General features: G+C 41.3%; 1 protein-coding gene across 4 annotated transcripts in view; it reads right to left on the bottom strand.

The window, feature by feature from the left end:
• The window catches only part of HOOK3 (hook microtubule tethering protein 3), an 89,075-nt gene extending 70,107 nt beyond the window's left edge, over positions 1 to 18,968 (bottom strand). For 3 of the 4 annotated variants that reach the window (XM_062609769.1, XM_062609771.1, XM_062609770.1), the window contains exons 1-2: positions 18,804 to 18,968; positions 5,244 to 5,329 (exon numbers count right to left, since the gene is read on the bottom strand). In XM_062609769.1, the coding sequence (XP_062465753.1) occupies positions 5,244 to 5,329; positions 18,804 to 18,860 (143 nt within the window). In that variant the 5' untranslated portion in view covers positions 18,861 to 18,968. Of the gene's footprint in view, positions 1 to 5,243; positions 5,330 to 17,956; positions 18,293 to 18,803 lie in introns of those variants that run through there. The other variant, XM_062609773.1, reaches the window with a different exon arrangement.
• Between the last annotated feature and the right edge of the window lie 213 nt (positions 18,969 to 19,181).

Genomic DNA, 19,181 nt, shown 5'->3' with positions numbered 1-19,181 from the left:
AAGGACAGACTGGAAAAACCTGCTCCAGACCTGCTTTATATCATTTAACATTCCCAGGTGCCTGACTTAAGTATTCTTCTTGTGGTATCTGTCTGAAGGACAGAAAGAAAGTTTCACTGCTAGTCTGGAACTTGGTTTTGTTTTCAAGAAAGAATACTTAAATTGGTCTAGTCAACATACTCCTGATCAGTTTTCTAGTCAACTATACAAATGCTGATCCCTGTATTGCAGTAATACCTTCCCTCAAAAATTATTCATGTTATCATTCCTATTTTGCAATCCAAGATCAGCTTGCTGCTGCACTTCAAAGTTTATTTCAACAGAATGTAGTCAAGATTTGGCAATATTATTGCTAAATCTCTACATGAGAATCAATAGACTCAATTGCACAAGTATGTAAAATAGTAAATCTGAAGCACAACTATCAGAGAGTAAGACAGCCAAATACAAATTCTGTCAGGTTCAATTACCTGGGCCTAAAGAAAGAACTTTAAAATTACTTACATCTTTACATATAAACTGGGTAAACTAAAGAATTCCCACATTCAGTGTCAGCATGGCAGCTTCTATGGGAAATATTTTAAAATCATGCTACAGAAATGCAGTATTTGCATTGTACACCTCTTATTAAAGTATCAGTTCATCAACTGGAAACAGTATCAGAACTTTTACGAAGACAGGCTGAGAAAGTAGGGCTGTTCAGCCTGGAGAAGAGAAGGCTGTGTGGAGACCTCATAGCAGCCTTCCAGTATCTGAAGGGGGCCTACAAGGATGCTGGGGAGGGATTCTTCATTAGGGACTGTAGTGACAGGTCAAGGGATAATGGGTTAAAACAGGGGAAGTTTAGATTGGATATAAGGAGGAAGTTCTTTACTGTGAGGGTGCTGAGGCATCGGAATTGATTGCCCAAGGAAATTGTGAATGCTCCATTCCTGGCGGTGTTCAAGGCCAGGTTGGGCAGAGCCTTGGGTGACATGGTTTAGTGTGAGGTGTCCCTGCCCATGGCAGGGGGGTTTGAACTAGATGATCTTAAGGTGCTTTCCAATCCCAATTATTCTATGATTCTAACTGTTTCCCTTTCTTAATACCAAGGCAGGGAGAAAGGCAGTACTTCAAGTAATGGTAGTACAAGTCAGTAAGGTCATTGAGGGGCCTTCAACACTGAAGTTTCATTTTGTATATTATATTTTAGATCCAACTTCTGATTAGTCTTTGAACTAGTCAATCAAAAACATATGCAGCTATACAATATATCAACAGCTATCACTGTTGGTCCACCATTAAGTGAAGTGGAACCTGTGTCTTACGGAAGAACTACAGACAGTAGTTAAAGATGGATGAATATCCATATTAACTATGTTACTATTAGATTGTTTCTAAAGGCATGTCACTATTTTTTCTACATACACTGAAAACAGATTCACAGACGATTATGCTGAAATCCTAACCTACTCTAACTGAAAACACAATTTAAATGGTCACCATCATTTATACTCCAGCAAGTAAGAAAGAACACCATCTTTCCAATCCTAAAAAAGGAACAGTATACAATGTATGTTGTATTCACCTTCAGACTTGTATACTTGATGTTCAGACTTCAGAAAACTTATAAGTGAGCTGATTTAAATGCTGGGTTGGAAAATCCATTACTGCAGCGGGAGGGGAGGTGTGTTGTGTCCTCTTTTATCAGCAAAATACATTAAAAGAGTAGAAAGCAGTAGAAAGACTGCTTCTATTAGTCTCCAGCGTAATTCAGAGCAAGAAGACTGCTGACACTGAAGCTGACTTGAAATTGGGTTTGTTTGATGAAAAAAATACATAAAAATTGCATAATTCTTGTAAGTAATGCCTCATCTTCTCTCAAAAGGAAAAAATAAGTGGAAAAACTGAACTTTGCAGCACTTACATCTTCTTTGAAATTTCAGGTAGGAAAGAAAGACTGTTGTCTACTTTAAGCCTTTATGATTCTATATCTCCAGATCTTACCTTTCCACATGCTCTAAAGTGTTCCCTTGAAATACCTAACTACATCAAGATAACATCCCCCTTTTTTCTTCCTGTGAGCTGACAGCTTGCTCTTTCACTATGAGGAAGGCTCCTGATCCACCTGAGGATCTGCAACTACAGAAATAAATTTAGTGCCCTCATAGCAGTTAAGGGGCTAGGAGCTCTTCCAAATGAATCACCCTTGTTTGGTAAGCCAGAGTCAGGGAGCAGCAAAAGAGGCAAGTGGTAAGCATTAACAAGGAATGGAGCACCCTCATCTTTTGCCTGACTCATCACCTAAGATGGGCTACTGCTTGCTAGGGGTTTGAATTCATGGCACTGTTGAAAAACTGGCAAAGCTTGTCCAGTCCTCAGGCTATTACTACTTCTGCTCTTCCACGTTGGCACCAGCTATGCACCTAGGAAGACCTGGAAATTACCAAGTGTTGATTACATGGCTCTGGAAACTGAGGTCAAGGCCCAAGTGGTGTTTGCCCCAGTCATAAAAGTTGGCAGGAAGGGCTTGAGAAAAGGACATATCCTGCAGGCCAACAACCAGCTACGAACTGGTGTTTGCAGCCAGGTTTTGGTATCCATGACCAGAGAACCCTCTCTGAGAACTGAGGAATGATTGGAAGACATGAGATTCACTTGACTAGGATGGGCAGAAGCATATTTCCCAACAGGCTGGTGCACCTGTGAAGAAGTTTTAAACAAGGAACAACACAGGAGGGAAAATACAACCAAACATCACATGACAAAGTAGTGGACTTTGCTGTCAAGTGTGGGACGATGTGAACAAGAGATACCTTATAGTCAACAAAAGAGGGCTGAAATGGGGTCATCCCAAACATATGCACATAAAAGAGGAAAGGCCTACAGAAAAACTCTACAGGGAAAGCTCTCATTCTGGGGAATCAGAAAGACTGGATGCACATATAAAGTGCCTGTGCACTTAATGCATGCAGCATAGAGAACAAACAGGAGGAAGCAAAGTTCTGTGTATAGTTACAAAGCCACAGGAAGATGCGGTAGGATGGTGTACATGATAAGGCTGCTGCCATGAATGAACACAGGCTCTTTAGAAAGAACAAGCTGGGAAGGTAGTGAGCAGGAGATGCTTTCAAGTGAGACAACAGCAGGAATACATGCGCTCTGCCTTGGGACAGATGATGAACCAGCTGAGACATTATGGTCAGGATGGCAAACCAACATAAATTACATAGTTCTAGGTGCCAGATACAGACCACCTGGTCAGGATAACATCATCATGGACAAACTGATGAAGCATAGACTGTTTAAGTGGACAGTGAGGTGAGCTGAACTGCCAGGCTCAAAGTGAATGAAGTGAACGGGTGAACTGTGAGCGAATGGCTGAACTGCCAGGGGCTCAAAGGGTTACAAGAAACAACATAAAGTCCAGTACACCAGCAGCATACCCAAAGGCTTAATACTATTAAACATCTTTGATTGTGACCTACATGATGGAACAGAGTGCAAGTTTTCAGATAATACAAAACTGGAAGGAGTCTTTGATATACCTGATACTTGTACTGCTATTTGGAAAAACCCTGACAGGCTGGAGAAGTGGGCTGACAGCCCATGAACGTTACACATTTCAGTAAAAGTAAGCGCAAGTTCCCTGAACCATCATATACTGCGGGCCAACTGGTGGGAAAGCAGCTTTGCAGAGAAAAGCTTGGTATAAACCATGCTGAACACATTCCAGTGAAGTGCCTTGTGGCAAAGAAGGCTAACCACATCCTGGACTGCACGGGAAAGAGCATCGCCAGCAGGCCAAGTGAGGTGAGACAGAAGTCAACTATTCTATGATTCTAACTCAGCTCTGGTGAGACGAAATCTGAAATGCTGCTCCCCAGTATGGGGGAGACCTAGACATACAAGGAAGCTCAGCGAGGGGCAATTAACATGACTAACAGGCTAGAGCATCTGTCATACAAGGTGATGTTGAGCAAGCTGTGTCTGTTCAGCCTGGAGAAGGCTCAGTAGGATCTTGCCAATCCTGTATATAAATACATGAAAGTCCCCCTTCTTCTTTATACCCTTACATAACCCTCTCAGTGGTGTCCAGTGAACAAAAAAGAGGCAGAAGGCCCCAAGAAGCAGAAGGCCTAACTGAATCTAAAGAAAAACATGCCTCCAGCTTTTTTTTTTTTAGGGGGTGGGGGACATGGTGGGTTGTGGTGGTGGTTTTTGGTTTTGTTTTAAAACTGTGATGGCAATTAGTATTGGAACAGGTAGCCACAAAAGGCTGTGAAGTCTCCATCCTTCCACATACTCAGGATCTGACTGGACACAATCCTGGGGCCACTTGATCTGGCAGACTCTGCTTTGAGCAGGTGAGTTGAATCAAACACTCCAAAGGTGCTTTTCAACCTTAACTATTCCACAATTCTTTGATGCAAACCAGAATAACTCTAACAGAAAGCTGTTCGTATCTATTCTGTACATGTCCAGTCTTCACTTTCAACAAATTACACAGGAAAACTTCATGTTGTTTAGGCTTTTTTAATAGGTCTGCAGAAATCGGCATGCCCAGTTTGGACTGCTGACTTTGGTAAATGCTACTTAAGTTTCTAATGAATGACAAGAAGCTGTGTTTATGTGGTAATAGGTAATTCTGCACACAGTTAATTTGAGGCGCATATCTGTAGTCCCCAGAAACATCCTAGATTATACTGAGATGTTGAACTAATGCATTTTTTCCTATTTGATCTTAAAGTTCAAAAGAACAAAAACATTACCTAGTCTGACAGCTATTATTCCTTCATTTATTTACAAGAATGTAATGTCTTTGCAAGCAACTGAATTTGACAGTTCCATTCTGTTTACCACAGAAGTCTTACTGCATGAAACTAATTCTAACATTACTGATACACTGACTGCAGTTTCAAACAGTGATCAGAGCCAATACCTTACCTTGCACTGGTTCCAACTTTTCAAAAAAGTTCAAATTTGTAAGCTTAGTTTTATTCAACCTTACTTTCCAATAAGCTCACACTTGAATAAAAATACCTCCATAAAACCTTTTTTTTTTTTTGCATTCAATATAGTTATCTGAAAACTATAGAGAAAAAAATCATACCAGTCATGTTCCAGATTAAAGTAGTGTCTAAGCATAGAAAAAGCCACATCTTTACGGAATACTAAGTTTAAACCAAAATGCACTTAAATACAGAAAAAATTATAGATAAAGCCCCCTGTGTATTTAATTCATTAAACAAACAATATCTTACATTTTTTGAAGAACCTGGGCCATCACAACCCCATTCGTTAAATCTTCCACGGTCTGGCATGGTGCCTCTACATTAAATGTCTGGATCTGTAGGAGAAAGGAAAAGGTTATCATCTTCTACTTCAGTGACAAAAGATTTTCAATAGTTAAAAAAAAACATAATAAAAATAATTTAAAAAATGCTATCAAGTGCCTCCACATTTAGTGTACATGTTAGGAATTAAGAAGTTTTATATTTAATAGCAATCAAAAAAATGCACTATTGACAGGGCTTAGCATATTTGTTTTCACAAACTTGTGAATTTTGCTACAAATAACAGCAGTTCATTCTCCAAAAGGCATATTCTCCACAGCATTTTCTAATTTGGAAAATCACTTCTGTTCTCTCATTCAAACACTTCTAAGAGCATATATTCAAGTACACTTTCTCAATGAACATACATAAGAAGCTCAGCTTTTAGAAGTAACTTGAAACTCTAATAGGCTCCCCACAACTAGAAGATCAAACGCAGAGAGACACACACTCTCCAAACTTAACTATTCCCTACTACCAGCTGTAAAAGAAGAGCAGAATGCTGCTAAACCCTAACAGGTCTAAGCACTTCTAGTGTTATGAATATTTCAAGGTGTTCTATTAACACAGTAAAAAACAGTAAGGTCTACATAATGGCAAGCCTCTGGTTTTCAGATGGAAGCTAGGAATCAAAAATGCTGTTATTCTGAAGGAGAATGGTAAGGACCATAGGACCACGCCATTTGATGGCAGAATTACTTGTAACTAGAGTTAGTTTATAACAAATTCCTCCCCACAGACTGCACATTGAACACACTAAGGTTAACTTTCTGAGGACTCTGTAATATTACTAGTTAACACAGGAGCATGAATAATCTTTAAGAAAAAAAAAAAAAAACAAACCACCAATACACACAATTCTTGTCAGATTTCTGTTCATCAACTCGATTTCCATGTGTGTATCTACCAGAAACCCCCCCCCTACCATATCAACAAATGTACAAATATACAAGGCAAAGTTATTTTTTTCTGTCCTTCCTTGATGTGGGGAAAAAAGCCTTCCTGCTTCAGCACAATCTTTTCAAGATTGTCTAAGGTATTTCATTATTTACTTTTAATGAACATTATTTTTAAAGGATTTTAAAAGATCAATTTTGTGAAAATAGTTTTGATGACATGTCATTTGAAGGGTATTTGCAGACACATTGGGAAAGCCAGGGCTTATTTGTAGGAAGCACTACTCTTATGCAGCAGAGAAAAGAAAGCCTGAAAGAGAACTTGCAGCTTCAGGCTACATAAATGTTAGATATCAACCATTTCTTTCCGAACATAGTGTAAAACCATGCTTCAGTGGCACTTGAAACACTAAAGTTGGTCCAAGCCATTTTGCAATAAATGCCCTGTAGATATGTATTGTGCAATAAAAGACAATTCATGTGACAGTGGGAAATTTTGTAAGCCCTTTTTGGAGGAGAAGGCTCTCAAAAAAATCAAGAGCACAATATCCAGATTCTCATAATACCTGCTGATTTTAGAAGAAATATGAAAGTCTATCACCGAATGTCACGTAAGAAAGCTAACAATGCCATTTAACATTAATTTGGAGAACAAGCACCTAGGTCTATGTTCCTTTCTTCCCTTTACTCTGGAAGAAAAAACCTAGCATTCTGTTGGGGAAAAAACAACAATGATGTCTATGAAGAGCCCCAAAAAAACGAGCTCTCAGATGATGTTTGCTGATGAAGTTCAACAGTAAACATGCTGTCAACATTTTCAACTGTCATGAAGGATGTCCATGCTCCAAGAGTACGAGAACAAATTACTATGTGGCATACAAAACAGAGCAACTTCTACACTTCTGATTCAGTATATTTTCCTATAGCTTCTTGGTCTGAGCTACCCAGAAAACACAGCTCCTTGCTTCTTCTCCAGAGAATCAAGAAGGCATCACACACTGCAGAGACACTAGGTGAAAATCAGGTTCGGTGGCTGGATGGGGGAATTAAAAAACAAGGCCACACATGAAAAGCACCACATAACAGGATATAATTGCTATTTTGGCAGACACTGAAGTTTACCTAGAGACTGAACTGTGGCAATACTGTTGATGGAATACAGAGACAATTCCAAGTCTGAATCCACAAACTCAGTAATACATTAAACAAGAAATACTACTTTGTAACAAAAAAGCTGCAATGACATCATGGATGGTCATCATTGAGGAAGTTCAAGATGCTGTAAGGATAAAATTCTCAAGCACTGACAATGAAAATTTGTTTCTAATTTTGCATATTGCACCTTTAAATAATGAAAATTTAAATCACTTTGCTGCACAACAGTCAGATCAAAAAGTCAAGTAAGAACTAATACCACTATGATTTTTCAAAAGTGGGCAAAGTGAAATGCTCTTCTCAAATAAGCAATACCATCATCAATGAGGTTTTTATACAGAGTGCTAGTTTGCAGGTTTTAAAATTAATTTTGCATCTTGATACGTGAAACACCTCCTGGACTAAATCAAAGTTTATGTAGGAGATACAACTGCACTGACAGAAAATGAAAGGTTGTTAAGCCTATTTCCACAATACAGAAAAACAGGATTCATCTCTGCTGTTTTGTACCTAATTTTATCACCATACTTCCCCAATATTTTATACACAAAAAAAGTCAAATCTGTCACTGAGACTCAGGTAATCAGACTAAGTCTTCTTTTCTCCACATTCACACATGCAAGATTGCCCTTAAGGACAATAATGGTTTTCATAGGTAGATGACAAAGAACAGGAACAAAGACTAAAACTAGCTATACAACTTGTTTCTTCACATACGTTTAAATTTTGTAATGTCTTCACTTGCCCAGAAAAGGAATACACAGCATAATATTTCAATTAAGGTGTCAAACTCATGACACAAAACATTTATTCAGCTCTCAAAACAAAGGAACCATATCATTTTCATATCCTTCACAGAAAGTAACAAACTTCCTTCTTTTAAAAAAAAAAAATTTCTATGTTTATGTCAAAGTGAAACTCCTATACCATTCTCATATAGTTCTACAAAATGCTAAACCACTCTAAGAAACAATACAGTTCATTTTCCAGAAGGCAGAGGAATGATAAGAATGTAGCAATGCAGAAGCAGAGCCCAGCTATGGAGACAACGAAACAAGTATTTTTCTGTGTGTTCTTCTAAACAGCTATTAACAGCTAGTAACAGCTGTTAAAACACTGCTCTTTCTGTGCATTGTGATGTGTTTCCTCCTGGAAGACTTCTCTCTTATCCTGCTGCAACTGGTCCTAATTCTCAAGTGTTTGCAATATGGCCCCCATTGTTAGTTCCCAAAGCTGTAAATTACTTGCAGTTCCCCTCTATTCTTTTTTTTTCTTTTTCCTTTTTGTACCACAGTATGAAGCCTTTACATCATGCCTGAGTGATCGTAGCCCATTCAGAGGGACCTAGGCAAGCTTTAGAAGTGGGCTCATGTGAACTCCATGAGGTTCAACAACGCCAAGTGCAAGGGCCTGCACATGGGATGGGAACAAATACAGGTCAAATACAGGCTAGGGATGAAGGGATTGAGAGCAGCCCTGTGGAGAAGGACTTGGGGGTACTGGTAGATGAAAAGCTAGACATGACTCAGCAGTGTGCACTCACAGCCCAGAAAACCAACCATATGCTGGGCTGCATCAAAAGGATTGTGACCAGCAGGTCAATGGAGGTGATCTTACCCCTTCACTCTGCTCTTGTGACACCCACCTGCAGTACTTTGTGCAGTTCTAGTGTCCTGAGAGCAGGAAAGACATGGACCTGTTGTAGAGGGTCCAGAGAAAGACCACAAGAATGACAGAAAATCTAGCATCCCATGAAGCTGCAGGAAAACAAAACAACAAAAACTAACAAAACCCAAAGCAACCAAATGAAAAAAAAAAACAAAAAAAACCACCCCACACCACCACCACCACCAAACATCCAACCACCTCCCCTGCCAAAGACAAAGCTCTCCAGCACCTTTCCCTTCTCAACACTAAAAGCCAATGAAAGACCTGCTCTTTGTATAGTGATTATATATATAGCTTGTTTTTTATTGCTCTTGTAGTTGAATATCAGACCTTTTATGTATTCTTTGTAATAATACCCAAAATCTTTATTAGAGCTTCTTAGCAGATAAAACAGTGTGACTGGTTATCTTATGCGCAAACACAACAAAGGTAATTCCCAGCTTCCCATTAGGTGTTTATTAGAGCAAAGTACTCCCTAACCTATAAATGATCCTTTATAATTATTTACCTATTATTTCCCTACATTTCTGGAACTGACTTGGCAAGCTTGCAGCTAGGTGCCATATAGAGAGCCTAAAATACTGCATCACCATCACTGTGTGAAACAGATCACACAGCTAAGATGAAGAAGCGGCTAAAAGGAGTATAAACAAGAAATGAACCAGCTTCACTGTACTAGATGTTAATCACTACTCAAGCTGCTATCCAAGAACAGTTGAAAGTGGCAGAGATTAAGGTGGGTTGGACACTTCTGTCTTCATACGTTCACAGAATATTACCTAGGAGATACACAAAAATCCCACTAGAAGAGATTTCCCCCTGCATCAGTCCTGGATGAAACCAGACCATTATTTTTTTTTCAGGATGGTAGGTTAATTATGTGATACACAAAGCTGTTCTTCCTCAGATGCCAAATTCTTGTATCGAGCCACATGTTACAAGGAGAATTGGGATTCCTATCCTATAACCAGATTCTGTGCTTCTGGACAACTTTAAGGTTTTTTCACTCTACAAAGCACCAATGCATTTTAGAAACCCCCCAGATGTGCCTCTTAAGGCTAGAAACATCTTCTCATGGAAGAAAACACTAATGGCAGAGTTTACAGGAGGTGAACCACTGGCTTTCTCTGCTGATCAGAGTGCAAAAATTTCCATTTCTACTACCCAGAGTTGACAAAAAAGCGTAATTAAAGTGATGTCACATTAGATACAGGAAGTGCAGGGTATCTTCCATCTTCCGCACTCTGACTTACAGAAGCCTAGATGATAATACAACCCACAGAACTGGGATGCATGAAGTTTCACCGAGGGAAGATAATGGAACTGTACTCTCAAAGTAGCTGTTAAATACAAATAGCAGAAGTGCTCAGTGAACAAGAGCAAAATTCTTTTTATCCTTAACGAAGACTGGTAGGCTACTAGAAACCTGAACAACACCAGGCAAATGTGCTTAAATTGATCCATACTAAGACAAAGGACAGGCAGCAAGGCATAGCTTCTATTTGATGATACAAGGCAAAGTCACGTCTGTTAACCTCTTAGCTAGCGGTTATCCAGAAAAACTTTGCATATTAGCAGTCCAAATTTATACAGATTTCAAAAATTACATAAACAAAACCAAAAAAAGTGAACATAGATGGCAGCTTTCCCCTTGCAAAATACTGGAGGGAAGGGGGGGGGGGGGATAGCTATTTAAAGCCCAGAACTCCACCCTGTTGAAGCTACAATTTAGATGAAAAGTACCGTCTCTGTTGACAGGTAAAATAAAGAAGTCTCCCTCAAAGGCACAGAAGATGAATCCAAGAGCACTAAGTTCTACTGAAATATCATCTGCACAAACTTTCTGATCAGTGTGGAAACATAGTCTTTCACAAAATCACAGGAATAAAACTCAGCAGCTACAAGATAGGATTCAAAGAAAGTTGGCCTTAAGTTTTCACCAGACTAAGAAATTTCAGATGTAGCAGATTCTAGAACTGGTAACACAGATGCACAGCACACTGCATTTCTTGCAGTTCAAGTCATCTCCATTCCCAAGATTTATATTTCAGCAAACATTTTCCTGAACTTCATGGAAACTATGGAAGTATGCAGAACAAGGCTTTTGAGAAGCTCACCAAATTCCATGATTCCTTAAGAAAGGCAGGAGACACCACAGAATGGGCTGCCATCTTTTTGACACTGTCCATAAAATAAAATCAGGCAAATCATGATTAAATTATTAAAAGCATTTTTAATTTTCCTAATCCCCAAAGGGGCAGTAGAATTGGTGAAACAGCCATAATCTCTGCTGCACTTAAACACAAACTTGTTTCTACTTGCTCCTATCCTAAAATAAAACAGTGGATACCTTGCTGCAATGGCAAACAAGTTCACCCAAAGGTTTATCTTATGTAACGCAGGAATGTAGGAAAGGCTACAGCCCATTTAATACTTGGCAACTCTGCGATGAATAAAATATGAATGCTTCTTTCCAGATCTAATGCCCCCCAAACATTCATCATGTGTGTAGTGAACCCACTTGCTGGTTAGATTAAGTATCTAAACTTGCCTACCCTGAGAAATTTTGCTCTGAACACTCAACAGGACTTCCAGAGAAGACACAAAGCATGACACTTCCATTGTAATGCACACTTGCAAAGAAGCTTGCAGCTAAAAGGCATGAAAGAGCCCTACCAATTCTACGGCTGAAGCACATCATCATCAGATTTAATGCATCTTTTTGTGCAATACTTGCTCCATCACATGCACCACTCCAAAACCACTTCCTGCATGTCCCCTTTGAAAAGCGGCCATCCCTTCGTGGCCCCAGCTAGTCCACTGAAACACAGCTCCAGCTTTGTATTCATTCAGAAGTTCTTGCCTGCCACATGCAGGAGAAGAATGCTGGCTGGATTTCCCACCTTCCATCCCCTGCCTTTAACCTTAGAGAGCTTCTTCCTCCACCAAAACTCTTCTCCTTTCCATATTGCCTCTTGTTCATTGACCCAACTGAGAAGCACTAAGTAACTCTTAGGAATGACTAAGTTATATATGGCAAAGGCAGGAAGGCAGAAAAACGGCACATGCGTACTCTGCAGGGCAGGAAACCACTACAACCAGCCAGCTAGGGAAGGAGTTAATCCTTTTCCCTTTCCTGGGGAAAGGGAACCCTGGCAGGACCCACCAGGCTGTTGGCAGCCAAAAGCCACAAGGAGGACATTACTTACTACCCTCTTACCCTCTTTTACACGCACATGTTTCTGCCTTAACCTTATACAGTGTAAGTTGCTGCATGGCAAACAACCTCATTGGCTTGGGTTTTGTGTTGTTTTGGTTTTTTAGACAGGCTGGTTTTGTTTTGCTTGGTTTGTTTCATTTTTTGTATTTTTTTTATTAATTATTAGAACTTGCAAATTATATTGATTAAGCAACCCCAAACTTAGGCTCTGAAGCTGAAGGCAAACCTAAGTTAGTTAATATCACAGTACTTGAGAACCCTCAGTTCAGCCAAGAAGGCAGACAGTAGCAAGTGCAATTAATTCTTGGGCCCCTCTTCTCTCCCCCACCTGCTCCACAACTTGAAAGTCTGCAATAGCTTTACAGAAGTCAAACACATTGCAGCAAAGACTTTTGATGGCTGGGGAGAAGAACAGAATGTCAGAATATTATCTTCCAGTTCAAGAGCCTCAACAAAATGGCTTCACAATAAGAAAAACAAAAACAGTTGTTCACAATTCACAATTTGACTTCACCTCTTTGAAATAAATGTAACTATTTCAAAAAGAAGACAGAAACAGGTTTCTATCCTCACCTCCCACCTTCAGATTAACAAGCTAACAGAAGAGTTGTTTCCTTTATACTGTTTCAGGGTCACAGTTCCTAGCAGCAAAACCTGTTTCTTGTTTCTTCTCCAAGCAACATCTTGCAATCTCCCCCCCAGAAATGAGGGGGCAGAACTAGGAGCTGAAATTGAGCACACACTGAATCACAACTAACTGGTTTTTGTTCAGTGAACTAGCAATTGCTATAAACGTACCACTGCTATAGAGCATCACTTCAGATAAAAACAAATTTTTAGAAGGCAGAATTTGGGACAAGGCCCCAAAGAATGAAAATTAACACTGTGTCAAAACACATATATGAAGAAAAATGCCTGCACCTCCAAATTCTGTGTTCAGCTTTCCTTCCTAGTTGTGACTTAAAAGAAGGGGGTGAGGGAGAATACAAACTGTACCTTATTATCTTTAATTATCACATTCATACATTATGAGCCTCATATCACTTGTTCTACAATAAAATATTTAAAAGAAGTACTTCTACCACTGCTTGACCTCTCAGCAATAGGTCAAAAAAAAAATCGTATAATCTAATAATAGTGCTAGGCACCCCAGCTAGTGGATGAAAGAAGGTAGATCTATATTAGACATTAGGAAGAAACTCTTTACTATGCGGATAGTGGGACACTGACACAGGTTGCCCAGAGAAGCTGTGGCTGCCCCTTTCCTGGCAGTGCTCAAAGCCAGGCTGGATGAGGCTTTGAGCAATCTGGTCTAGTAGAAGGTGTCTCTGCCCATGGCAGGGGGGGTTGGAACTAGATGATCTTTAAGGTGCCTTCCAACCCAAACAATGCTGTGTGCTGTGACGATAAATTCAGAGTATCACTCTCTTAGACAACTACACCTAAAGGATGGAGCAACAAATTCTTTACCATTTTAGTGAGTGATCATTAAAAGTAGAAATGGTTGCTCAACCTACTGTTTTGCCAATAAAGGCAGCACATACAGGGGCTGTGGTCTGCCAGATACCTCAATCCATGCACCATGCTGGCAAGCTCAGTGTTTTTCGTCTGTCTGAACTGAAACACATTTAAACAGAACTATCTTCATGACCTGCTGTCATCACCAGCATAATCAACGAGTCCTGAAACTGGATGTTTTCTTCAAGAGGTAAGCGATGGTGATGTGATGATATCATCAGAAGAAAATGAAACCCTACAACTTCGTGGTCAGTGATCAAGGATTGAATGAGGAAAGAATTTAAACAGGCTTAGCGAGTCTCCTACATGCTCCAAGGGCATGTAAAAGAAACCAGAAGTGTACATAAAACCATAAATGCATATAAATCAAGACAACTTACTCTAAAAAGGAGGTAATTGGACCGTAAAGGAAAACACAGCTTTCCTAGTAAATGCCAGGAGATTTTATTCTCTCCAAGGAGGGTGCCTACAAAGAAAGCACTTACAAGCAGCACTTGCTCACATGGTCTGTATATCTCAAATAACACATGCAAATCATTCCAGTTTGGGACAAGCCACCACAGAGATCCACTGTGTACTGAGAAGATTTTTCAGCCAAAAACGAGAAAAGCCACGTAAATGGCCAGAGTGCTTTTAAAATGGAGGGTGCCAAAAAAACAGCCTTGTACATGTTTACAAAATTCTCACTTATAAAAGTTGCAGTATGTCTACCACAGAAACTATATTTGGCCTTGAGGGTTGGAAGAGAAAGAAAACAGGCAAGATGCAGCTTGGCAGAGGCAGTACCTGGCAAAATAAGAGACACTTATCATAATGAATGAAAGTTCATGACATCTCCATAGCAATCTACCATGTACAGCCAGCCAGCAGTGACTTCTTTGAGGAATCCTGCTGTTTACACACCAATGCTAAGCAACCTTTTTCAGCTCTTGAGCATCACATTTTAGCTCTACGTTGAAGAAAATTTCACAGATTACATAGCATACAGTGTTGCTGTAACCATAACACTGATTTCAGCTACAGACGTACTAAAGCTTAACTGCCACACGCACATTTGTCAGCTCTCCGTTTTATGAAATGACTCGGTGATGTATCCAAGTTAAATGCATTCCTGACACTACATAGAAGTAATAATAAAAAAAATATAATCTGCGTGTTTGTATCTGGATGAGTCATAAATTTTAAACAGAAAGATGGTGTGAGTCTGTATTTGATACACTGAAACAATTTTAATATCATTGCAGGTTTAACTCACAGCCACATTTTTCTAAACTGCTTTGGCTGCAATGCAGTTTGGATAGCTACACCACAGTGCCTAGAACAGTCTCGGAGAGGTTTCTGGGAGATTTCTGGTAGAGTAATAGTTCTGCAATTACAGTAGGCTACAAACCTTGCTAAAGTATGAATACCAACTTTGAGATGTCAGTAATTGGGCTCCAGTCCTTCACTAAGTTCCCCTTGAGCTGCCAATACCCTGGCTGCCTCAAAATAACATCATGGTCAGAGTTGAAGTGGTAGGAAGCAAAAGGTCTCCCAGCTGTTTAAAATCCTGAACAAAAATTATTTAGGAGCACATTTGATAATGTTCTCATGCAGGTAAAAAACCTGAGAATTAAACCCCCAAACTGCCGCGTAACACCAAAAATGGAGTGTTGGTGAAATTACTAAAGAATAAAACAGAACATATTCATAGGTAAGCAACATGCCCCAGCTTAAAGACACCAGAATAGGAATGCAAGGTAAAAGGCTTGAGGGATATTCTCATTCATTAAAATAATGAGTTTGCAGAGGGAAGAACAGTTTCATTGCACCCTGCATCCACCCAAGCAAACATTCAGTTTAAGCTGAACAGGTTCTCAGATTTGCAGAAAGCCTTATCTACCCTACTTACATCACAGAGAAACCAGTTCAAGTACTTCCATATGAATATGAAGCAAGCAACCTGGGAGGTTAAACCAGTTCTTAAGAATAGCCAGCTTCTCTGGAATAATGGAAAAGACTGTCCATCCCAGGTATGCGTAAACTGCAATCAAGGTAGCTCTCTGCTTCCATCTACATGAACGGTTTACCAAGAATCATTATGAGACCAGAGAAAGCTAGGCAAAAAGGCATCTTATTCTTACAGTTTCACTGAGGACTAAAAAACTTCACTGTCTCTTTTGCAAGTTCCATGTATCCTGGAATAAACTGAAACTACCTTTCTTCATTCTTTTACTGAGTCTGTTTCAAAGTCACACTCACAGAGATATACTGAAATTGTAAAAATAACCAGTAACTCCACACATTCACCTAAGAAGCACGTTGACTAATTCTAATGCTATTTAAGAAATATTTTCTAATATTTCTGATTTAAAGAAAAAAGACACAGCTAGTTTCTTGATTAGGTCAGTATCTGTAGGTGTGTAAAGGTTAGAAATGCAAAGGGATCCCCATGGACCATTACTGCAGACAGGACAAGACTCCACTTGATAGGTACAGTTTCAGGACTGAAGATTATAAATACTAACTACTGCTCAAACATCACCATATGACTGAGTAATAACTTTTACATATGGCCAGCACCACAAGACTTTTTCTGTTGCTGTGATTTCTCTCTCTAAGCTTTCCATTTTTATGTCTACTTTTCCAGCACAACTTTTAGCATCAATGTAATTTTTTTTTCAATGGTTTAGCTTTTCTAAGAAAATGCAAATGATTTTCAAGGGTAACAACAAAGTTTGCTACTCAACAGATCAACTGCCTCAACTACCAATCTCAAACTTGCCAGGGAAAAAACAAAACAAAAAACCACTAGTTCTTTCCACTGCTTTGCTGACGTTGTTTAATGCAAGAAAATCAGTGGAGATCTTCACTAACACTGAACAGACTTCATGTAGATAAACTTGCTCTCTTCATCTCCACAAACAAGAACTGGAGACTCCTATTTTCCAGCAACACTAATCCAACTTCCACCACATTTGAAAACTTGATAAAATTATCCTTTTGAACATATATAAACCACTGCTTTGTACTATACTGGGCTGTAAAAAGAATTCTTTTGGGGACCAGTGAAGTAGCCACTGCCTTCTGGATGCATTTTGTGATTTCCCTTGCTGGCTAGCAATCACCTAAACCTCACAAAGTTCTAAAATGAAACTTTATTGAAATATTAACCCCTCAAAACCAAACCTGAATGGCATACTTAAGTAACAGAATATTGGAATATTTTCAAATTTCTTGTCAGACTTAACACAGAGTTCTGTACAGTTGTTGTAGTTCAATAAAGAATTCTCAAGTCATTGACAATTTTGTCCAACCTGCAATTGGTGGGTAAGATCAACAGTTCAAATCACTCAAGTCACAGGCCAATACTATACAAAAGAAAATTCCATCTCTTTCATTCTGCAGCCGTTTACTGTCTCACCACAAAAGAAAGAGCTAATCTGTTGGTTACTTGGAAATCCAAGGAGCTAGGAATGCCTGGGGACTGTAACTACTTGCTAGGCAAGCTTATTCTTCCCCCATTGGCACAACTGCCAGAGAGCACAAGAAAAGCATAACTAAGACAACTAGAGCAAAAGCACATGGAAACTAGCAGCATACAGATCTACCCCCATCACTTCCCCACCCCCACCAGTAAGCCTTTCTCTTTCTCCTAGCACTGGGCCTCTCAGCCTTTCTTTGCCAGGATTCACACACATTAACTTCCTCTTGAATTCTGTCAGTAAGGTAACTTTCATTGCCAACACCTGAAAAAGAAAGTATATGAAACTAAAAGCAGGACAAGCGGCCAACTGCAACAAATGTGCAAAAGCTGGCAGAAATGTGAAGGAAACTGGGCTACTTATTCCAGACCTGTATGAGGCACTGGAGCACACTCTCCCCAAAAACCTCCACCTTCAACAGTTTCCAAAGTCCTGCTCACCTCTAGCAATCACTGAATTTCCCTTACTCATCCCCTTGTGACTTTCACAGAGAAACCTAATCTGTCATTCCCCAGTAACTTACTGATTACCATCATAGCTTTAGCCAGCTCTGGCCTTGCACAGACTAAGCTTTTTTGTCTAAAAGACAAAATCCCCATTTCTCTTCAGCAATCAGTTGTACCCCAGAATTTTATATACTGGATATTTTCTTGACAACTCTGCTCATGGAAGGAGAAAGAAAACACCACCAAACAGTCCCCAAACCAAATCAAGTCATACCAATAGACCAGCTACTATAGCACTACAAGTTTCACGGCTATGTTACATTCATTGCTCAAATTGCAAAGCAGCTGCAAAGCCAGCTTCCATTTTGACAGCTCTGTAAACACTGACAGCACAACCTCAAGATGTTTATGGACCAAGCTCCGAACATTAAAATCGAAAAGGACAACTCTTAGGTTGATAGTATATTATCTTCACAGGTGAATTTTGTCTCTTGAGGCTCGAGCACTACTTAAAAATAACGGGAAAGCAACACACAAAAGAAAGTTTCTGGTAAGCAAGCCTGTCGAGCGCAGCAGGCAGGTTAGAGAAACGCGGCACTGACACACCGGAGCCACACCAGGGCACGTTTGGGGGATCAGAGCAGAGGGCTGCACCAAGGCCGCCGAGCCAGGGCGCACGACGGGGGTGGTGGGGGACGCACCTAGGTGCGCTTACCCTCCGCCGCTCTGCCGCAGGCCCCGGCCCCCCAGCCGTGCCGGTCGCGGCGCCGCGGGGCGTGGGTTTCTTTGTTCCCTGGATGCGGCGGCAGAGCCAAGGCGGCCGCGGCGGCGGAAGAGCCCGTCCCGCTGCTCCGGGCAGCCCCTCACACCCTCAGCACGGACTGATGAGGCGGGGCGGGTCCGCCAGAGCTCCGCCGACCCCAGGCGGGCTGGAGCTGGCCCGAGCGCCAGGGCGCGGTCCGGGCCAGGGAGGCGGGGCGAGGCCGTCCTCTCCCGCCGGAGCAGGACCGCGGCACGAGGCCAGGCGCGGGAGACGGGACCGGGAAGGGAGGGCGACGGACGGAGCCTTGTCCCTCCCACAGGCCCAGCTCGGGCGGGGGCCCGGCGGCCGCGGCACTCACCCAGGTGAGGAGGCTCTCCCCGAGCTCGGCCCGCTCCAGGCTCTCCACGTTGAACATGGCGGGATGCAGCCGAAGGAAGGGGGGGGGGGGGGGGTGTAACGGCCGCGGACGAGTGGGTACCGCCGGCGCCCCCTCCCGCCCTGTCCCAGGCCGGGCCGCGGCGTCGACACGTCAGAGCGACCTGACAGTCAACGTACTGCGTGCGCCTGCGCCATGCGGCCGCCGCGCGAGGGCGGGGGAGACTCGACGGGAGGCGACGGGACGCGGCGCTGGCAGGGAGGGGGGTGCGGAGGAGGGCGGGGCTGCGGTCGGCGGCGGGCCCTGTGAGCGCCGGGAGCTGCTGAGGTACCGCCGCGCGGGGCCGCGCTTCAGCGCACG

Source organism: Pezoporus occidentalis, unplaced genomic scaffold (assembly GCF_034315485.1).
Source record: "Pezoporus occidentalis ecotype Australia unplaced genomic scaffold, CSIRO_AGI_Poc_V1 ctg140, whole genome shotgun sequence".
Lineage (NCBI taxonomy): Eukaryota > Metazoa > Chordata > Aves > Psittaciformes > Psittacidae > Pezoporus > Pezoporus occidentalis.
This window is presented reverse-complemented; position numbering and strand designations above follow the sequence as displayed.